Source organism: Loxodonta africana, chromosome 1, assembly GCF_030014295.1.
Source record: "Loxodonta africana isolate mLoxAfr1 chromosome 1, mLoxAfr1.hap2, whole genome shotgun sequence".
In the NCBI taxonomy this organism is placed as follows: Eukaryota; Metazoa; Chordata; class Mammalia; order Proboscidea; family Elephantidae; genus Loxodonta; species Loxodonta africana.
In genome coordinates, this window is record NC_087342.1 from 190,418,726 (window position 1) to 190,438,941 (window position 20,216).

General features: G+C 37.2%; 1 protein-coding gene across 2 annotated transcripts in view; it reads left to right on the forward strand.

Moving 5' to 3' along the window:
* NKAIN2 (sodium/potassium transporting ATPase interacting 2) overlaps nt 1-20,216 on the forward strand; it is a 584,917-nt gene that overhangs the window by 358,497 nt on the left and 206,204 nt on the right. For both annotated transcript variants that reach the window (XM_023559686.2, XM_023559739.2), the window contains exon 2: nt 15,987-16,187. In XM_023559686.2, the coding sequence (XP_023415454.1) occupies nt 15,987-16,187 (201 nt within the window). The remainder of the gene's footprint in view (nt 1-15,986; nt 16,188-20,216) is intronic.

Here is a 20,216-nt window from a genome sequence, read left to right on the forward strand (position 1 = left end):
CTGCCTGCAAGGACATGTCAAGGTCTTTAGTGTTGGGTAGGTTTCTGAACAGCATTGGGAAATTTTTGAAATTAATTGTATAGATTATGTGTCCACCATTCTTTATTCTGGTGCTATCTCCTGAAGGAGAGGCTACAAAATACTAAATATGGTGGTTTTGCAAGGATTGATAGGATGGCCAGGAGAATTTCCTTGAGCATCAATAAGGGCCAGTGGAAAAAACACAAAGCCAGGGAAAAATTGGCTAGAAATCTAGTTTCATCATTAATAGATCTAACTTGATGAAGTTATTTAATGACTCTTAGTTTAGTTTCTTCTGTTAAATGTGCATCCCTACCTCTGAAGGTTGTTGTTTATGTACTAGAATACATAAATGTTCATGTCTTCCCTTTTTGCAGCATATAATGCTTTAAATTTAAAAATACATTGCAGAATTTATAATGGTCTAGGAGGTGCACTTGTCTTCTACATGATGAATACATTTATTGAGATTTTAGAGACATTGTCTGTTAATTAGTATTTTATTTACTCGCCAATATTATGGCTATATTAATAACTGAAAAATGACTATTTATGAAGTCCACCATCCATAACATTACCACTTGGTTCATCTCTATCTTGCCACTATTTTCCCCATGAATTCTTCTCTTCCAGAGAATGAAATGATAAAAGGACTTACAACTTCATTAGCAGTTCTGGTATCAAATTTTGCCAAGGAACATTTTGAACTTTGGATCACACCAAGATAGAACTCTTAATTCATTTCAGTTGACAAGTTAAAATCTTTGGAACCAAACACAGATGCTATCCAAGTCAGAATTTCTGACTTTGGGAAGATGACACTATCAGTATTGGGGGTGAGCTGTACATTTATGTTGGATAATGACAAGCAGTAATGATGGGAGGCTATTGAGGAGTACGTTTCCATGTCCCTTAAATGTCTCCAAGCCTTCAATATTGTCAGCACCTCTGTGCCTCCATGCCGATTAAAAATCCACACAAATGTGCTTTAAAAACAAATGAAGTGGTGGCCTTCAGGTGAATGTTTAAATGGCCATAACATCTTCTCTTGAAATAGCTAACCTGTTCTTTGCCTCACTAAGCCCCGATAGTGAATGCAGACCACTTTTCAAAGCTCTTAGACAGGAAAAGGAACACTCACAAGATGGGAAAGGATACCTGCAGGGAGGGAACAAACAGCAAAGTTGAGAAAACAGCAGGAAAATCTGCCTGAAGAGGTTTCAGTACATCGGAAACTATAAAGTCAGTGAGAAGTTGATCTTTCATTATTGTAACCAGCTGAGAAAATTCTGCCTCTAGCATCCGCTATGAAGGGTGTGAAAGAGAGCAGAGAACACTCATTTTGCCAAACTTAAATCCCACTTATAGCTCATGAGTCCTAACTTTAGAAGGAAAAAAAAAAAAAAAAGACTTTGAGCCTGCAGGTTCAGTTAACTTGAATAGAGCATGGAGTCTTCCTTAATGGATTTGTTCCTTTCTTTTCTTTTTGTTTTCCTTCCTTTCTTGCTCCAGAATATCGCAAGAATCACTTTAAAACAAAAATCTTTGTATTCTAGATGCAGGCTTTCTTCTTCAGCTGAAGGTTAATATGCATTTTTTTAGCAGACCCAGTGAGCTCATTGAGGCTTTCAGAGTCCCTTTTCATAGTTTCTTATCAATAAGAAAAAAGCATTTGACCAAAATAATATTGACACTCCTTTTTTTTTTTTTTTTTTTTAATGAAGAGGTACCAGGTACAACATTGTGAATTTGAAAAAGCAATGGAAATAATCAGGGAAAGCTTTCCTGGAAGGGATAACCCAAAGTACTAATTTAAATAAAGAGAGATATACAAGCTGTTAATAGGAAGTATCGAGGGTTTCATAAAAATGCAATTTTTGCAGCAATGCTCAGGATGCAGAAAGTGCAGGCCAGGAATGGGAAAATGTAGAACATTTGTCTGGACAAAAAAGTCAGTCAGGGTAAAATATAGAAAAGTAAAATAATGCCACAAATCTCTTTTTAGGCAAGAAACAAGGGAAACATATACTATCAATTCACTTTAAACAGTTTGTATTAAATTGTTAGTAAATCTTTCCATATGGTAGGAAGAAACATATTTTGTTTTTAAGACTATAGGTTTTAGAAATCCAAATGCCCTTAGACTCTTCTCATTTTTTTCAGAGCAAAGGTCACCATGTTTGCCATGCTCATGGAAATCTTTTTCCTGTTCACAAAAACCTTCTTTGAAATCTTTTCTTGAATAACTAATGACAGGAACTAGAGAACTGGCGCTAACACTAGCTATCATATCATATTGAATTATTCATAATCAGCTAAATTCCAAAGTTACCCATAGTTGAAGATTCTAGAAGAAAATAGGGACACAATAATGTGTTTGATACTCCATTGACTTCTCTTTAGTTCATCAGGTAGCAGAACTAATCCCATCTTTGGATTTGGACTTGGTAAATATGAACGTTTTTGTGTCCTGGGCTGCATTTCTACATATGCAGTATTCATTCAATGTGTTAAATAAAGAGCATTTTCAATTTTGCTTATCTTCTCAAAACTGTATTTTCTCAGCTCCTCTTTCTAGCAACTTGAACAATATGATTTGCTTTCACTGATTTTTACACATTACCAGAATAAAGTGAGCATTAGAGTTTTTATATGTAGAAGTATGTTTGCTTAGATTTGTACATGTATTAACAGAAAAAGAGCTCTATTTAGGGTTGGAATAAGAAGTTCAACAGCAGGAAATAATCCATGAATAATAATAACTTTTAAGAAATTTTCAGGGTTTTCTACAAATTATTATCCAAATGTAGATATTGGCAGTGAGGCTTTCTGATGATATAAACTAATTCTTGACATCCACTAGTGTCACTTTAACCCTGTGTATGTTGTTTGCAAACAACTAAGCATTTCATGGAAAAAAAAATGGTTCTCAGGGTCAGATCCAGCCTTACCCATTTTCTCAGCTCCTGCACCCCAGCCAGTGAAAGAATTTCATTCATCACAGATCTTGCTAACTAGTTCTTTCAGTCTTAGAGACTAAATACATATGCTTTTATTGAACATTTTGGCCTCAAGGTATTTTTCTTAATATTCATTTCTTTCCATTAAATCTATTTGCTTAGTATTCCTCTAATACTGTCACCAGAATTATTTTTTTTTAAGGTGATGTCCAATGTTAATTTTGTCCCATTAATACTCTGAGCATGTTGAAATCAGCAGTCCGGATCCTGCCTCCTTAGACTCATATGGAATTCAGGAGAACAGTCTGGGGTGGTTAAGGTCAAGCACTTAAGATTTATAGCATCTGTGTTATCACATTGAAAAGACTGGTGTTGAATGCAGCACCTGTACTAGTCTCACCACATTTCTCCTGCACTCTCCACCCTAGTCCTACAGAAGAGTTGGTCTTTTTTATCGTAATACCACTTGAATCATGTTTGACAGTGGTGAAATATTGTGCTGATAGGCCAGGATTTCTTGGTCTGGCATGTAGGTACTTTCCAATCCTGCTCCAATTTATCTTTCTAAAACTATTTTATACTACTTCTTATGAACTTAACATCTCATAAAAATAAAAGCTACTTACTGGTCCTTAAATATACAAGTAGACAGTCCTCACTCTACAATTTTGATTCGATGTTCTATGGTACTTAAAATGAGCTCCTGGGTGATACAAATGGTTAATGTGCTCGACTGCTAACAGTGAGGTTGACGGTTCGAACCCATCCAGGGGCACTTTGGAAGAATGGCATGGTGACCTACTTCTGAAAAATCAGCCACTGAAAACACTATGGAACACAGGTCTATTCTGACACTCATGGGATCGCCATGAGTTAGAATTGATTCGAGGCAACTGGTTTGGGCTTTCCTCCCCTAGCCTGGTGGCCTATTTAAGCCTGACCCTTTCTTCAGAGCCAGCCAGAATTTCTGTCCTCTAAGAGGTCTTTTCACCTGAGTCCGCAGGGTTCATACTCTAAATGGCAGTACACTGATTGTCTACTACACTCATTAGATACTAAACAAATGCCCCTTTCTATTGTTACCTCTTATTTTTTTTTCCTTGTCTCCCAAAAAAGATAATGAGCCACACAATTTCAGGGATCATATCTTATATAATGTTACAATATTATGGCCTGGTAGAGTGCTTTGCATATGGTATACGAATAATTAATATTTGTTAGCAACTAAGGCTATGATAACTATAATCTTATTGCCATTTACTTAAAGTGCAGTTTCGAGCCTTTCAGATAGTAGCTAAGTAGCCTACGAATGAGAAGGTATTATTTACCATTATTATTATTCTCCCAAAAGGATAACTAAAAAACAGAAGCAAAACAAACAGTTGCCCTCAAGTCAATTTTGATTCATAGCGATCCTATAGGACAAGGTAGAACTGCCCCACAGGGTTTCCAAAGCTGTAAATCTTTACAGAAGCATACCACCTTTCTCCTGTGGAGTGTCCAGTGGGTTCAAACCATCAGCCTTTTGGTTAGCAGCTGAGTGCTTTAACCATTGCGCCACCAGTGCTCCTTAAAAGGAGAACTGGGTAATAGAACTCTAACACAGTACTTCAGATTTTTTTAACTACAACTCAAAACTGCTCACTGTCAACCTCCGCCTTCTAATCTGTGCAGTATAGCCTCCATTGCTTACTAGCGAAATGGTGATAGGCATGTATGTTCTTCTTCAAATGCTATAAAAAATGAAAGAAAATCTTTGGTTTGATTGAAATTCTAAAATATTGCTAGTATCATTGTCTCATTTACTTGTTAACTTTTTTTTAAATCAAATGCTTATTATTTGTTGAGCAATTAAATTCCTTATGTTGACCTGAATACATAAAGCCCCTGTCAAAAGAAAAAAAAAAAAATTTAGTGCTAATAACAGCTTTCATGTAACACATCAGACCTTGTTATTTTGAAAAGCTACATTACCAATAACGGGGCCCTTTAATCTGAACTTTTTGAAGGTTTACTAAGAGAGATGAATAAATTCATTGACACAAAGTTTTTTTTTTTTTGTCACTATGCTGATACTGAAAATATAATTATGAAAGTTAAGATTTAAAAGTTTTTGTATCTTACTATTATGGGCCCATTTTGTATGTGTGTGTGTTTGTGTGTGTGTGTTTTACCATAAATCCTTTCAGAATGTACAAGATTTGGTTTGCAGTTTTCCACTTTATTTTGTGTTATCAGAACTTGTTCTTTCTCTCAAAGGTATATAATTTTGAGCTCAGGATTATAAAATATACTAAAATTAAATAGCCTGAAATTTATACATGGAATATATCAAATTCAAAAATTTTCTGTTGTATTGAAAAGGGAACCTTAAGGAGACTTTTCTATTGCCTGTTGTCTAACCAGAAATTTATATTTTCTGGTTAAAACACTGCACAAATGCAAATAAACAGAGAGACTTCATATTCCAGTGTCTACAGGAAAATAAATGAGAGTGTAAGATAGTGCCAGGCATCTTCCAGTTAATGGTAGCCAGTTGAACATATGCATTTACTTCCATTTCATCCCAAAACTCTACCAAAGTGATATTAAATAATAGAAAGTGATGAACTCATAGTACAATGAGAATGGAAGAAAAAAATGGATATGTTAACAGTTTTTGTAAGATAGGAAGTAGATGGCGGAATGGCAAGTGATTTAGCAGAATTAAAAAAAAAAAAAAACCCTAAAGGTTATGAACATGCAGAGGAGGATTCCAACATAGAGATTGGACCTATAAAACCTCTGAAAGTCAAGATATAGAAATGGAAGGAGTATTTGAGGTAGGAAACTGAAGACAGGAATTCATTGAATAATCTGTTCAAAGACAATTAGACCATCTAAAGCTGAATGGATAAGCAAAATGTGGTATATATGTATATATGTATTGTTGTTGTTGTTAGGTACTGTGGAGTAGGTTCCAACTCATAGTGACCCTATAGGACAGAGTAGAACTGCCTTATAGGGTTTCCAAGGAGTGGCTGTTGGATTTGAGCTACCGATCTTTTGATTAGCAGCTGACCTCTTAACCTCTGTGCCACCAGTGGTTAATATTCCTCCATAAAAAAAGGGATGAAGTTTAAATACATGCTACAGCATGGATAAACCTTGAAAACATTATGCTAAGTGAAAAAAAAAAAGATACTAAAGGACACATATTATATGATCCCATTTGTATGAAATATCTAGAATAGACAAATGAATAGAGATGGAAAGTAGCTTTGTGGTTACCATGGGCTAGGGGAATGGGAAATGAGAAGTTATTGCTTAATGGGTACAGAGTTTCTGTTAGGTATGATGAAAAATTTGGAAAACAAATAGCTGTGATGGCTGAACACTATTGTGAGTGTGATTAACGCCACTGAATTGGAAACCTGAGAATGGTTAAAATAGCAAATTTCATGTTATGCATATTTTACCACAATTAAAAAAAAATCACTTCAAGCGAATATAGCGTAAAAAATCTTTAACAAAGCAGGATGGTAGGTATAATGATATTGTAATTATATCTTCTACATATTCCAATGATTTGAAATACTTCACTATTTAAAATAAATAGATGTAAAATATAGAAACAAACAGAACAACTTACATACAAAAAACTCCAGGAAACAAAATGATATCAGACTTTTTAAGAATGATACCTGGACACCTGAGCTGAATTCATACAAGAAAAGTGAGTGGACTCCTAGGCTGATATATCTAATAACAGCTCTAGCCATCTGTGGACAGGATGTCAGAGCTCCAACGTGAAAATAATCAAGCTAGCTCACTCAAGGAACCCATTTGGGCATATCAAAGCAAAACAAAGCAAGAAGCTATGGCACAGTAAGCAAGCATAAAATAAACTAATACAATAACTTATAGATGGCTCAGAGACAACAGTCAATATCAAGTCACATGGAGAAACAGACCACGATTGCCTCAACAAGCTCCCAAAACAAAGAATCCAGGGATCTTCTAGATGAAAGTGCCTTCCTGGAATTATCAGAGGTGGAATACAAAAGATTAATATACAGAACCTTCAAGATATCAGGAAGGAAATGAGGCAATGCACAGAACAAGCCAAGAAACACACAGATAAAGCAATTGAAGAAATTAAAAAAATTATTCAGGAACATAATGAAAAATTTAATAAGCTGAAAAAAATCCATAGGAAGACAGCAATTAGAAATTCAGAAGATTAACAATAAAATTACAGAAGTAGACAACTCAATAGAAAGTCAGAGGAGTAGAATTGAGCAAGTAGAAGCTAGAATTTCTGAACTCGAAGGTAAATCAAGTGGCACTAATATATTTGAAGAAAAATCAGATAAAAGAATTTAAAAAAATGAAGAAGTCTTAAGAATCATGTGGGACTCTATCAAGAGAAATAACCTACAAGTGATTGGAGTAGCAGAACAGGGAGGGATAACAGAAAATACAGAGAGAATTGTTGAAAATTTGTTGGCAGAAAACTTCCCTGATATCGTGAAAGATGAGAAGATATCTATCCAAGATGCTCATCAAACTCCACATAAGATAGATTTTAAAAGAAAATCACCAAGACATAATCAAACTTGCCAAAACCAAAGATAAAGAGAATTATAAGAGCAGCTAGAGATAAATGAAAAGTCACCTACAAAGGAGAGCCAATAATAATAAGCTGAGACTACACGGAAGAAACCATGCAGGCAAGAAGGCAAAGGGATGACTTTTATAAAAATTGAAGGAAAAAAATTGCCAGCCAAGAATTGTATATCCAGCAAAACTGTCTCTCAAATACGAAGGTGAAATTAGGACATTTCCAGATAAACAGAAGCTTAGGGAATTCGTAAAAACCAAACAAAAACTACAAGAAATACTAAAGGGGGTTCTTTGGTTAGAAAATCAATAATATCAGGTATCAACCCAACACCAGAACACTGGAAAGAGCAATCAGAAGTCAACCTAGGCAGTGGAAAAAAAAAAAAAAATCAAGATTAAAATAAATAAATGCTCAAAACAGGATAACAGGAATGTTAATTATGTAAAAGAAGGCAACGTTAAAACAATAAAGAGGGACTAAGAAATGTAGTAATAGATCTTCCATATGGAGAGGAACATAAGGCAATACAAAGAAATAAAAGTTAGGTTTAAATTTAGAAAAATAAGGCTAACTAATAAGGTAACTGCAAAGGAGAAAAACTATCCTACACATCAAAATAAAAAAAAAGAAAAAAAATACAGAATCAGCAGAAACAAAATCAACAACAATGAATATGAGGAAAGGACAGTATATAAAGATAATCTACTCAGCACGTAAAGTTAAGTGGGAAAAAGAAACTGTCAACAACACACAAAAAAAGACATCAAAATGATAGCACTAAATTCATACCTATCCATAATTATGCTAAATGTAAATGGATTAAATGCACCAATAAAGGGACAGAGTGGCAGGATGCATTAAAAAACATGATCCATCTATGTGTTGGCTACAAGAAAAACACCTTAGATTTAGAGACACAAACTAAAACTCAAAGGATAGAAAAAAATATATCATGCAAACAACAATCAAAAAAGAGCAGGAGTGGCAATATCAATTTCTAACAAAATAGAATTTAAAGTTAAATCCATCATAAAGGATAAGGAAGGACACTATATAATGATTTAACAGACAATATACCAAGAAGGTAAACCCTGGTGGCGTAGTAGTTAAGTGCTACGGCTGCTAAACAAGAGGTCGGCAGTTTGATTCTGCCAGGAGCTCCTTGAAAACTCTATGGGGCAGTTCTACTCTGGCCTATAGGGTCTCTATGAGTCAGACAACTCGACGGCACTGAGTTTGGTTTTGGTATTTTATACCAAGAAGATATAACCATATTCAATATTTATGCACCCAATGACAGGGCTGCAAGATACATAAAACAAATTCTATCAGCATTGAAGAGTGAGATAGACAGCTCCACAATAATAGTAGAAGACTTCACCATACCACTTTTGGTGAAGGACAGGACATCCAGAAAGAAGCTCAGTAAAAACACGGAAGATCTAAACACCACAATCAACCAACTTGACCTCATAGACATATACAGAACACTCCACCCAACAGCAACCAAGTATACTTTCTTTTCTAGTGCACATGGAACATTTTCTAGAATAGATCACATATTAGGTCATAAAGCAAGCCTTAGCAGAATCAAAAACACTGAAATATTACCAAGCATCTTCTCTGACCATAAGGCCATAAAAATGGAAAACAATAAAAGGAAAAGCAGGGAAAAGAAATCAAAAAATTAGAAACTGAACAATACCCTCCTCAAAAAAGACTAGGTTATAGAAGACATTAAGGATGGAATAAAGAAATTCATAGAATACAATGAGAATGAAAACACTTCTTTCAGAACTCTTGGGACACAGCAAAAGCGGTGCTCAGAGGTCAATTTATATCAATAAATGCACACATCCAAAAAGAAGAAAGGGCCAAAATCATATAATTATCCCTACAACTTGAACAAATAGAAAGAGAGCAACAAAAGAAACCCTCAGGCACCAGAAGAAAACAAATAATAAACATTAGAGCAGAACTAAATGAAATAGAAAACAGAAAAACAATTGAAAGCATTAACAAGAGCAAAAGGTGGGTCTTTGAATAAATCAACAAATTTGTAAACTAAGGGCCAAACTGACAAAAGAAAAACAGAAGAGGAAGCAAATAACCCAAATAAGAAATGATATGCGTGATATTACAACAGATCCAACTCAAATTAAAAGAATCATATCAGATTACTATGAAAAATTATACAATTTGAAAACCTAGAAGAAATGGATGAATTCCTAGAAACACATTACCAACCTAAACTAACACAAACAGAGGTAGAACAACTAAATAGACCCATAACAAAAGAAGAGATTGAAAAGGTGATCAAAAAACACCAAACAAAAAAAAGCCCTGGCCCAGGGGACTTCACTGCAGAGTTCTACCAAACTTTCAGAGAAGAGTTAACGCCACTAATACTAAAGGTATTTCAGAGCATAGAAAAGGATGGAATTCTCCCAAACTCATTCTATGAAGCCACCATATCCCTGATGCCAAAACCAGGTAAAGACACCACAAAAAAAGAAAATTACAGACCTATATCCCTCATGAACGTCGATGCAAAAATCCTCAACAAAATTCTAGCCCATAAAATTCAACAACATATCAAAAAAACAATTCACCATGACCAAGTGGGATTCATACCAGGAATGCAGGGATGGTTCAAAGTTAGAAAAACAATTAATGTAATCCATGTAATAAATAAAACAAAAGACAAGAATCAAATGACTTTATCAATTGATGCAGAAAAAACATTTGACAAAATTCAACACCCATTCATGAAAAAAAAAAAAAAAAACTCTCAGCAAAATAGGAATAGAATGGAAATTCCTCAACATAATAAAGGGCATTTCTACAAAGCCAATAGCCGACATCATCCTAAATGGAGAGAGCCTGAAAGCATTCTCCTTTAGAACGGGAAACAGACAAGGATGCCCTTTATCACCGCTCTTATCCAACGTTGTGCTGGAGGTCCTAGCCAGAGCAATTAGGCTAGATAAAGAAATAAAGCACATCCAGATTGGCAAGGAAGAAGTAAAATTATCTCTATTTGTAGATGAGATGATCTTATATACAGAAAACCCTAAGGAATCCTCAAGAAAACTAGTGAAACTCATAGAAGAGTTCAGCAGAGTATCGGGATACAAGATAAACATACAAAAATCAGTTGGACTCCTCTACACCAACAAAAAGAGCATTGAAGAGGAAGTCACCAAATCAATACCATTTACAATAGACCCCAAGAAGATAAAATACTTAGGAATAAATGTTACCAGAGATGTAAAAGACTTATAGAAAGAAACCTACAAAACACTTCTGCAAGAAACCAAAAGAGACCTACATAACTGGAAAAACATACCTTGCTCATGGATAGGAAGACTTAACATTGTAAAAATGTCTATTGTACCAAAAGTGATCTATAGATTCAATGCAATTCCAATCCAAATTCCAACCACGTTCTTTAATGAGGTGGAGAAACAAATCACCAACTTCATATGGAAGAGAAAGAGACTCCGGATAAGTAAAGCATTACTTAAAAAGAAGAACAAAGCAGGAGACCTTACTCTGCCTGATTTTGGAAGCTTTTATGCTGCCACAGTAATCAAAACAACCTGGTACTGGTACAACAACAGATACATAGACCAATGGAACAGAGTTGAGAATCAAGACATAAATCCATCCACATATGAGCAGTTGATATTTGACAAAGGCCCAAAGTCAGTTAAATGGGGAAAAGACAGTCTTTTTAACAAATGGTGCTGGCATAACTGGATATGCACCAGCAAAAAAATGAAACAAGACCCATACCTCACTCCATGCACACAAACGAGCTCAAAATGGATCAAAGACCTACACATAAAATCTAAAACAATAAAGTTTATGGAAGAAAAAATTGGGACAACGTTAGGAGCCCTAATACATGGCATAAACAGTATACAAAATATTATAAAGAATGTAGAAGAAAAACTAGATAACTGGGAGCTCCTAAAAATCAAATACCTATGCTCATACAAAGACTTCACCAAAAGAGTAAAAAGATTACCTACAGACTGGGAAAAAGTTTTTAGCTATGACATATCCGATCAGTGCCTGATCTCTAAAATCTACATGATACAGCAAAAACTCAACTACAAAAAGACAAATAACCCAATTAAAAAATGGGTAAAAGATATGAACAGACACTTCACTAAAAAAGACATTCAGGTAGCTAACAGACACATGAGGAAATGCTCACAATCATTAGCCATTAGAGAAATAGAAATCAAAACTACAAAAAGATTTCATCTCATTCCAACAAGGCTGACATTAATCCAAAAAACACAAAATAATAAATGTTGGAGAGGCTGTGGAGAGATTAGAACATTTATACACTGCAGGTGGGAATATAAAATGGTATAACCACTTTGGAAATCGATTTGGTGCTTCCTTAAAAAGCTAGAAATAGAATGACCATAGGATCCAGCAATCCCACTCCTTGGAATACATCCTAAAGAAATAAGAGCCTTTACACAAACAGATATATGCAAACCCATGTTCACTGCAGCACTGTTTACAATAGCAAAAAGATGGAAGCAACCAAGGTGACCATCAACAGATGAATGGATAAATTATGGTATATTCACACAATGGAATACTATGCATTGATAAAGAACAGTGATGAATTTGTGAAACATTTCATACCATGGAGGAATCTGGAAGGCATTATGCTGAGTGAAATTAGCCAATTGCAAAAGGACAAATATTGTATAGGACCACTACTACAAGAACTCGAGAAATAGTTTAAACAGAAGAAAATATTCTTTGATGGTTACAAGGGGGCAGAGGGAGGAAGGGTGGGAGAGTGGTATTCACTAATTAGATAGTAGATACTTTAGGTGACAGGAAAGACAACACACAATACATGCGAGGTCAGCACAACTGGACTAAGCCAAAAGCAAAGATGTTTCCTGAATAAACTGAATGCATTGAAGGCCAGGGTAGAAAGGGCGAGGGTTTGGGGACCATGGTTTCAGGGGACATCTAAGTCAATTGGCATAATAAAATCTATTAAGAAAACATTCTGCATCCCACTTTGGAGAATTGGATCTGGGGTCTTAGATGCTAGCAAGCACCCATCTAAGATGCAGTGATTGGGCTCAAACCACCTGGATCAAAGGAGAATGAAGAACACCAAGGACACAAGGTAATTTGGGGCCCAAGAGACAGAGACGGCCACATAAACCAGAGACTACGTCAGCCTGAGACCAGAAGAGCTAGGTGGTGTCCGGCTGCAACCGATGACTGCCCTAACAGGGAACACAGCAGAGAACCCCCACAGGAACAGGAGAGCAGTGAGATGCAGAACCCAAATTCTCGTTAAAAGACCAGACTTAATGGTCTGACTGAGACTAGAAGGACCCTGGTGGTCATGGCCCCCAGACCTTCTGTTGGCCCAGGACAGGAACCATTCCCAAAGCCAACTCTTCAGACAGGGATTGGACTGGACAATGGGTTGGAGAGGGATGCTGGTGAGGAGTGAGCTTCTTAGATCAGGTGGACGCTTGAGACTATGTTGGCATCTCCTCCCTGATGGAGAGATGAGAGGGTAGAGGGGGTTAGAAGCTGGTGAAATGGATACGAAAAGAGAGAGTGGAGGGAGAGAGCAGGCTGTCTCATTAGGTGGAGAGCAATTGGGAGCATGTAGCAAGAAGTATGTAAGTTTTTGTGTGAGAGACTGACTTGATTTGTAAACTTTCAGTTAAAAAAGAAAAAAAAGAATGATATTTGACACTAGAAGATAACTGTGTGGAAGCAACGTCCACACAATTCTGGGAGAAAATTATCTTCAACCCAGAAGTATATATCTGGCAAAAATATCAATTATATAAGAGTAGAATGAAAATACATCTGACTGAAAATCATTCATACATTTTTTAAGAATCTAGTGAAAGATGTACTCTGCAAAACAAGAAAGGGAACCAAGTAGGAGAAAGATACGAGATCCAGGACAATGAGGATTCGACTTAAGAGAGAACTAATGATGTTAAGGGAATCCATGACCAACCTATGTATCAAGCACATGGATTCTGATGGGAGCGGAAGCATGTAGAATTCCTGGTCAGAGGTCCTCCGGAAAAGGAAAAACAAAATGAAAAGGAATTGAATGATTCTGAAGTATATGACCATGAAGAAATTAAAATTGAGTATATCCTTAAAGTTCTACTGGTCAGTTTGGTGGTAGTCGATAGCTAGAAAGACAGACACCCAGACAGACAGAGAGAGAAATATATGACAAAAAAAAATTGTGAAGAAATTATTAACTCAAGGGAAAACAAAAAGTTATGCAAAAAAGGAATTGCAGTTGTAATTCACTACTTCACTCATCCATAAAAATACTTACATAGTCATAAATTTTCATAATATTTACATAACCAAATCTTGGAGAAAATTACTCAGAATGATAGAGGAGAGAGAGTGTAGTATGTGCTCTAAAAATGCTAATTTATACATTCCATAGTAGAACCCAATAGATAATATTTAAATGATGAATGCATAAATGTCAATATGAGAATAATATTTACAAAATGAAAATAAATACTTCAAGATTACTTCAAGTTTTAAAAAAGCAGGTGATACCGCTCAACAAGGTACTCTAAACAAAGGTACTAGGAGGTAAAAAAAGGTGTGGTTAAGGAATGCTATTTTTCATTATTAGCTTCATGGTAATAATAAGTATTCTACATAAAAATAAAAAGTAATATAAAAAGCAAAAAATAATGTCTGAGATAGTAAAATGTAGTACTCGTCAGCCAAACAATGGAGCTTAGAGGATCTTTAGGAATTATTCACTATATTGGAAAGAGGAGCCCTGGTAGTGTAGTGGTTAAGAGCTTGGCTGCTAACCAAAAGGTCGGCAGTTTGAATCCACCAGCCTGGTCCTTGGAAACCCTATGGAGCAGTCCTACTCTGTCCTATAGGGTTGCTATGAGCTGGAATTGATGGCAATGGGGATATTAGAAAGAGAAACCAAAGCCTGCTCAGTTGTCTGTAAAAGCCAGCAGTTCTTGAAATTTCTGGGAAAACTCAATTTAAGGCCATCTAATATATTTAATATATTGTAATTATTTCTATATGTAAAAAATATTTATAAAATTGTTAATTCTTCTTAAGAGATAAGTACATGTTAGGAAAAGAAAAGATTTCCGTAGAGGCATTTTTTTTTTAATTGTTTCAATTGTATCTTCCTTATTGCCAACATGTTAGTGCTGAATTGAGTACACAGATGAGATACCTACTTATGTTTTAGTTTCCTGGAGCACTAGTTCCCATTTCCATTTTTCAGTTCTTATTCTTTACCCTTGTTTTAATGGTGTGTACACTTTATCATGACAAACCTCTTTTTTTTTGGAAGTCATTAGGATACAAATACTTAGTAAATAAATGAACACTTCTCATCACCATAACTCTAATGGGTAGCAAGCTGACCTATCTCAATGCTTATCTGAAGCTGGCTCTGCAGCTAGGGCAACTAATCATCCCCGTGTGCCCAGGGCTGAGGGATTTCCCAGGATGTGGGACTTTCATTGCAAAATCTGTGATGGCCCCAGGCATACCGAGACAGGGACCAATCTGAACCATGCTATGTCTTACGGCCAACAACCACACTCTCACTGCCAGTGCTTTAGGCTCTGGTCTCTGTGCTGAGGAGCAATGAAGCAAACAACCAAGGTCTTGGTCTCAGGAAAGTCCTTTTTACCATTCCTTCATTTTTCAAATGGAAACTTGTGGCTGATAATGACTTCCCATGAGAGGGGCTGGTTTAGAGAGTCTCACCATGACTTTGAGCTAGATACAGTAGGTGTTACCAGACCCTGTGTCACCTGTTTGGTCCAAGACTGGACCAAGAACTCAGTCTCTTGTTGATCGCCTTTTTTGTACACGTTTCTTCATAGGCTCTGGTGACTTATCCAGTTTACTGTGTTAACTAATCCATTACGTGAGTAAGATTCTGAGAAACAGAAAACATTATTCTTTTCTCATGACTACCCCCCCCATAAGCCTACTCTGGTTCCTCTGCTGCCATTGGATAAAATACATATGGCAGGTTTTCTCACTTTGTAATTACTTTCGCAGAATAAAAAATCATCCAAAGTCACTGCAGTTGCCCAGATAGTCTCTATTCTGAAATGAGCATTGTATTATTGTAGTCAGGCAAACTTTCAGAAGTGGACTCCATAGACACATAATTCTCAGGTGATCTGATAATTTTATTTTAGATACTTTCTTTCTATCTGTAAAATACAGCATGGGGAGGAAAACAAAAACAAAAACCCACATTTCCAAATGGAAAACTCAAAGCAAGTCAGTCCCAAATAAGCTAACTAACACTTACAAAGTAATTCTCATCCTTATAAATTGCCTTCTTGCAGGAAACAGACCTTATCCTGACTTTTAATATTTCAATGCACCGATCTTGGTGGATGGAGAACGGACCAGGATGTACGGTGACGTCAGTGACACCTGCCCCAGACTGGGCCCCAGAAGACCATCGCTACATCACGGTCTCAGGGTGTTTTCTGGAGTACCAGTACATAGAAGTGGCTCATAGTTCCCTCCAGATTGTCCTCGCAGTAAGTGTTGACAGCCAACCACTCACTCCTTTTAGTATGTCTAGAATTGTTTTATTACTGTGCAAACTCAGTGCACACAAATGGAATCTGTGGGTAAAGTGTGGGCTTTTTGCCTTATCCGGATTCATGCCACGTTTAATACGAATTTGTTAGGTTAAACCACAGGGTCCCTTGGGCTGAGTGTGCTGATGCTTTCTGGCAATCAGCAAACAGACCTTGGCACCTTCAGCACTTTGCATGGGAAGTTCAACCAGCCAAGATTTGATTATTGTGGCTTTTAGTAGGCTTTTCCAAAGATTCTGGAGGGAGGATCAAAGGATTTTCACAACATTCCACAGCACCCAAATCTGTAAAACCTCAGTAGATATTTATTTTCTCCCTCAGAGCCTCTTTCTGGCTGTGCTGCTAGCCCTGGGAAATCTCTTTTCTATTTGTCTCGTCTCCTTCTTAGATTTCCCCCATGTACCAACCATCGCCTCTATTCCATCACCCCCATTTTTTAAAGGACAATTCAGCTTTTCCATACATTCTACTTCTAGACTTCCATGTCCTCATTTTGCAGAGTACTATGCTGATAAAGAACCCTCTCTTTACCAGGGGGTAGTGGGAGTTATAAATATTTGTATAACATAAGCCTATGTTACATAAAATATATTATTTCACATTGTATCACTATGATAAAGAGATAACCTTACCTTCTCCCCAAGAACAACTTTTATCAAGGCTAAATACGTAATCTGCTGAAATTAATAATAGTTAAGGTAACTTTGTATACATGCCTCCACTTATATACTGAGGAGCCTTTATATGCAGATCTGTGTATATATTTCTTAAACTCCATGTAAACCTGCAACTGATGTGCATAGTTAGCAACAGATAATGCAAGTAGAATCCCCTTTTTACCTTTTTCTTCGGTGAATTATTTTGGGAATAATATTAACTCTTTCACAGTTCTTGAAAACTAGGTCCTGGGTAAAATGAGGCCAATTATTTCACATGAGTATCTTTTGGTATTAAACGTATATACATTTACATATGCATGTGTATGAGAGAAAAAGAGTGTGTATGTGTGTATGTATGCTTAAACTGTATGCACAAATTCATTAATCACCACTTAAAATTATGGCAAATAGAATTTTCTAAAAAAAAATTCTAACATGAAATTGAGGCTAACATACTGCTCAAAGATAAAGTATTTTTAAATAAGTAAAAACCATCTGTAAAGGCAAGGTGTCTGGAGTGCAAAGAAGATGGATGGAGTGTCCCTAAGAGCAGATGTGACCAATATTTCAAGCTGCTGGCTCTCACTTTTCCAGTCTACATTACCCCTAACTGAGTGGAGAAATATTTTCAGCCAGCTATCACAGAATGTGGCATCTTTACCTCTCCCCCTTCCACCTGGTCTTCCTCTGCAATGCTGAGTGAAACACCTAAGAGTAAGTTATTATCCAACAGTGTCCCCAAGCCTCACTTAGAGAAATTTCAGCACACTTTCTATCTTCGTGCTTGCTATCGTCTAGCCAGCCTTGGCCTAAAAGTGTCTGCTGTGAAGAAAACTTAACTAATCTTAACTAGAGTTTTAGAATGCCAGCCAAAAGGGGCCTATCTTGAATAATTTGCTCTGCCTATTTATCAGAAGCCCCTCGCCCCGAAAAAATTTTTCTGTCGTTTCTGATCACTTCTGCTGTCATGATTCATTGATGAAATAGCATCTCAATTCTCTGCTCCTCCCCTTTCACGTTACCCAAATCATCCCCCTGACAATCTAATGATCAGTTCAGTCTGACCCCTTGAAGACTTCCTGAGTGCTTGTCCCCTGCTGACAGCTACAAAAACAAAGACAATGACAGGGTCCCTGACCTTGACGATGTCCTAGTCAAATGTGGGGTGAAGTTCCTCAGGGTCCAAACAAAGTGCAAACATGCACATTTCAGGGATATGCTAACGACAGCGAATACAGCTTTGTACCACTTACAGCATAATTTTGGCTTCTTAGTTCCATGTTGCTTTTCGCAAAGTCAGCTAAACTCTCTCCTTTCTCATTGTTTTCATTAGTCTTTGAAACTGCCCTTTTTTTTCTGGCATATCTGGCTTAGATCTGTTTTCATAAACTGCTGCTCTCTCAGTCACTGGTCTTGACTAACTCCAAATCTCTCCAGGTTTTCTATTCCGCCCTCGCTCAGCCTTTCTTTCACAGATTCCTGACCCCTGGCACGCTTGTCACACCGTTGTTCGGTTTTCTGCCAATCAGCTCCTGGCTGATTTTGAAATTAGCTTTCACAAAGCCCACGTTTGCATCACACATGCATAAGATATCTCCCTTGTACAGCCAAAGGGAGAAAAGTGTAATATTCTTATAATTGGGAAGAAGGGCTATTAATCACACAGTCTCTAGCTGAGCAGAAAGGACTGCCAGAATACCAGAATGATGAGCCAGGTGTGAGATTTGGAGCGTTCTTGTTCTCCTCAGCGTTTTCCTCTAGATGGTATCAAATATCTCACACAAAAGGAGGATACAGGTGTACGCAGTTTTAATAAGACCAAAAACTAAGAATTCTCCACTTGCAAACTAGATAAAATAGATGTGTATGGTGAGAGGAAGGGAGGAGAGGGAGGCCAGGGAGATGATGCAGTTCACATTGAAAAAGAGTTAATCTGATTTCTTCAAACAATGTGTGATTGGGGCTGCATGGTTTGCAAAGCATATTCACAGGAATTAAATCCTTTGACAGTATAACAGTCCTGTTACTGCAGTTTTGCGAGTTAGAGGCACCTGTTGCAAACAGCCAATTCTTGAGATGGGTGAGGTAGGTAGTAAGAGCTTTATTAATATATCCATATATAGAAACAGAGGGGAATGATCTCCTCCTAAATCTGTCTTCAGAAACTGGAGTCCAGCTAGGGTTTTATAGGGAAAAGGGGACATGGGTTTTAGGAACATGTGGAATGTTCATTCTCTTTCTGTTTGGTTTCGGTGGTCAGGTCTCAAAAGCATTGATCTTTTCCTGCCATTGTCCCATCAGCCCAGGGGGTGACTGGTGCCATCCTGGTGAGCATCATCCTGTTTGACAGGCTTAGATCGATATCACTTGGTTTTCCACAGTCCTGTGGCGTTGTGTGTGTGGCGTAGTGGTTAAGTGCTACAGCTGCTAACCAAAGGGTCAGCACTTTGAATCCGCCAGGCGCTCATTGGAAACTCTATGGGGCAGTTCTACTCTGTCCTGTAGGGTCGCTATGAGTCGGAATCGACTCGACGGCACTGGGTTTTGTTTTTTCTTAGGGGAAACATTGTTTAACTTTTAACTTTTAGAGGAGCTAACAACAAAATCATACTTGGAGATGGAGACAGGCTAGGGGAGGGAAAGAAAAGAAAAAGAAATGGCACACTTACTGTTCAAGATACGGGTGAGCAGCCTGTTGCACTGTAAGAGTGGCAGAAGAGATTAAAAGCTGTTTCTACGAGGTGTTGGCTGGTAAATAGGGAGATTGGGCATGCTGACTCTAAGTTTTACTGTCATAGCAAGGATGGGAAGTCGGTTTCAAACTGTTTGCCAGCACCACCTGATGGTAATGGATTCCTGGGGCCCAAGAATTCAGAGCTGTTCAGTGGTAAAAAATGTCATGATTGATTTGCTATGTCTGCCATGGGTGAGGGGAAAAGAAATGTATGTGCCCTGTCTTTGCTCTGCATGCCTTATATCTTAGTTCCTGTAATCAACGCAATTAAAAGGGAATAAATTTACAAGCAATAGGGACGTTGGCAGCTTGGAGGTAGAATGCTCACCTGCCATGGGAAAGACTCAGGTTTGATTCCCTGCCAATTCACTTCCTGCACAGCTACCATCTGTCTGTCAGTGGAGGTTTGCATGCTGCTGTGATAGCTTCCAGCCTGAGATGAACTAGAAAGAAAGGCCTGGAATCTACTGAAGTATCAGCCGTTGAAAACCCAGTGAATTACAGCAGTACGATCCATAAGCAATCATGGAGATGGCACAGGCCTGGGCAGTGTTTTGTTCTGTTGTGCGTGGG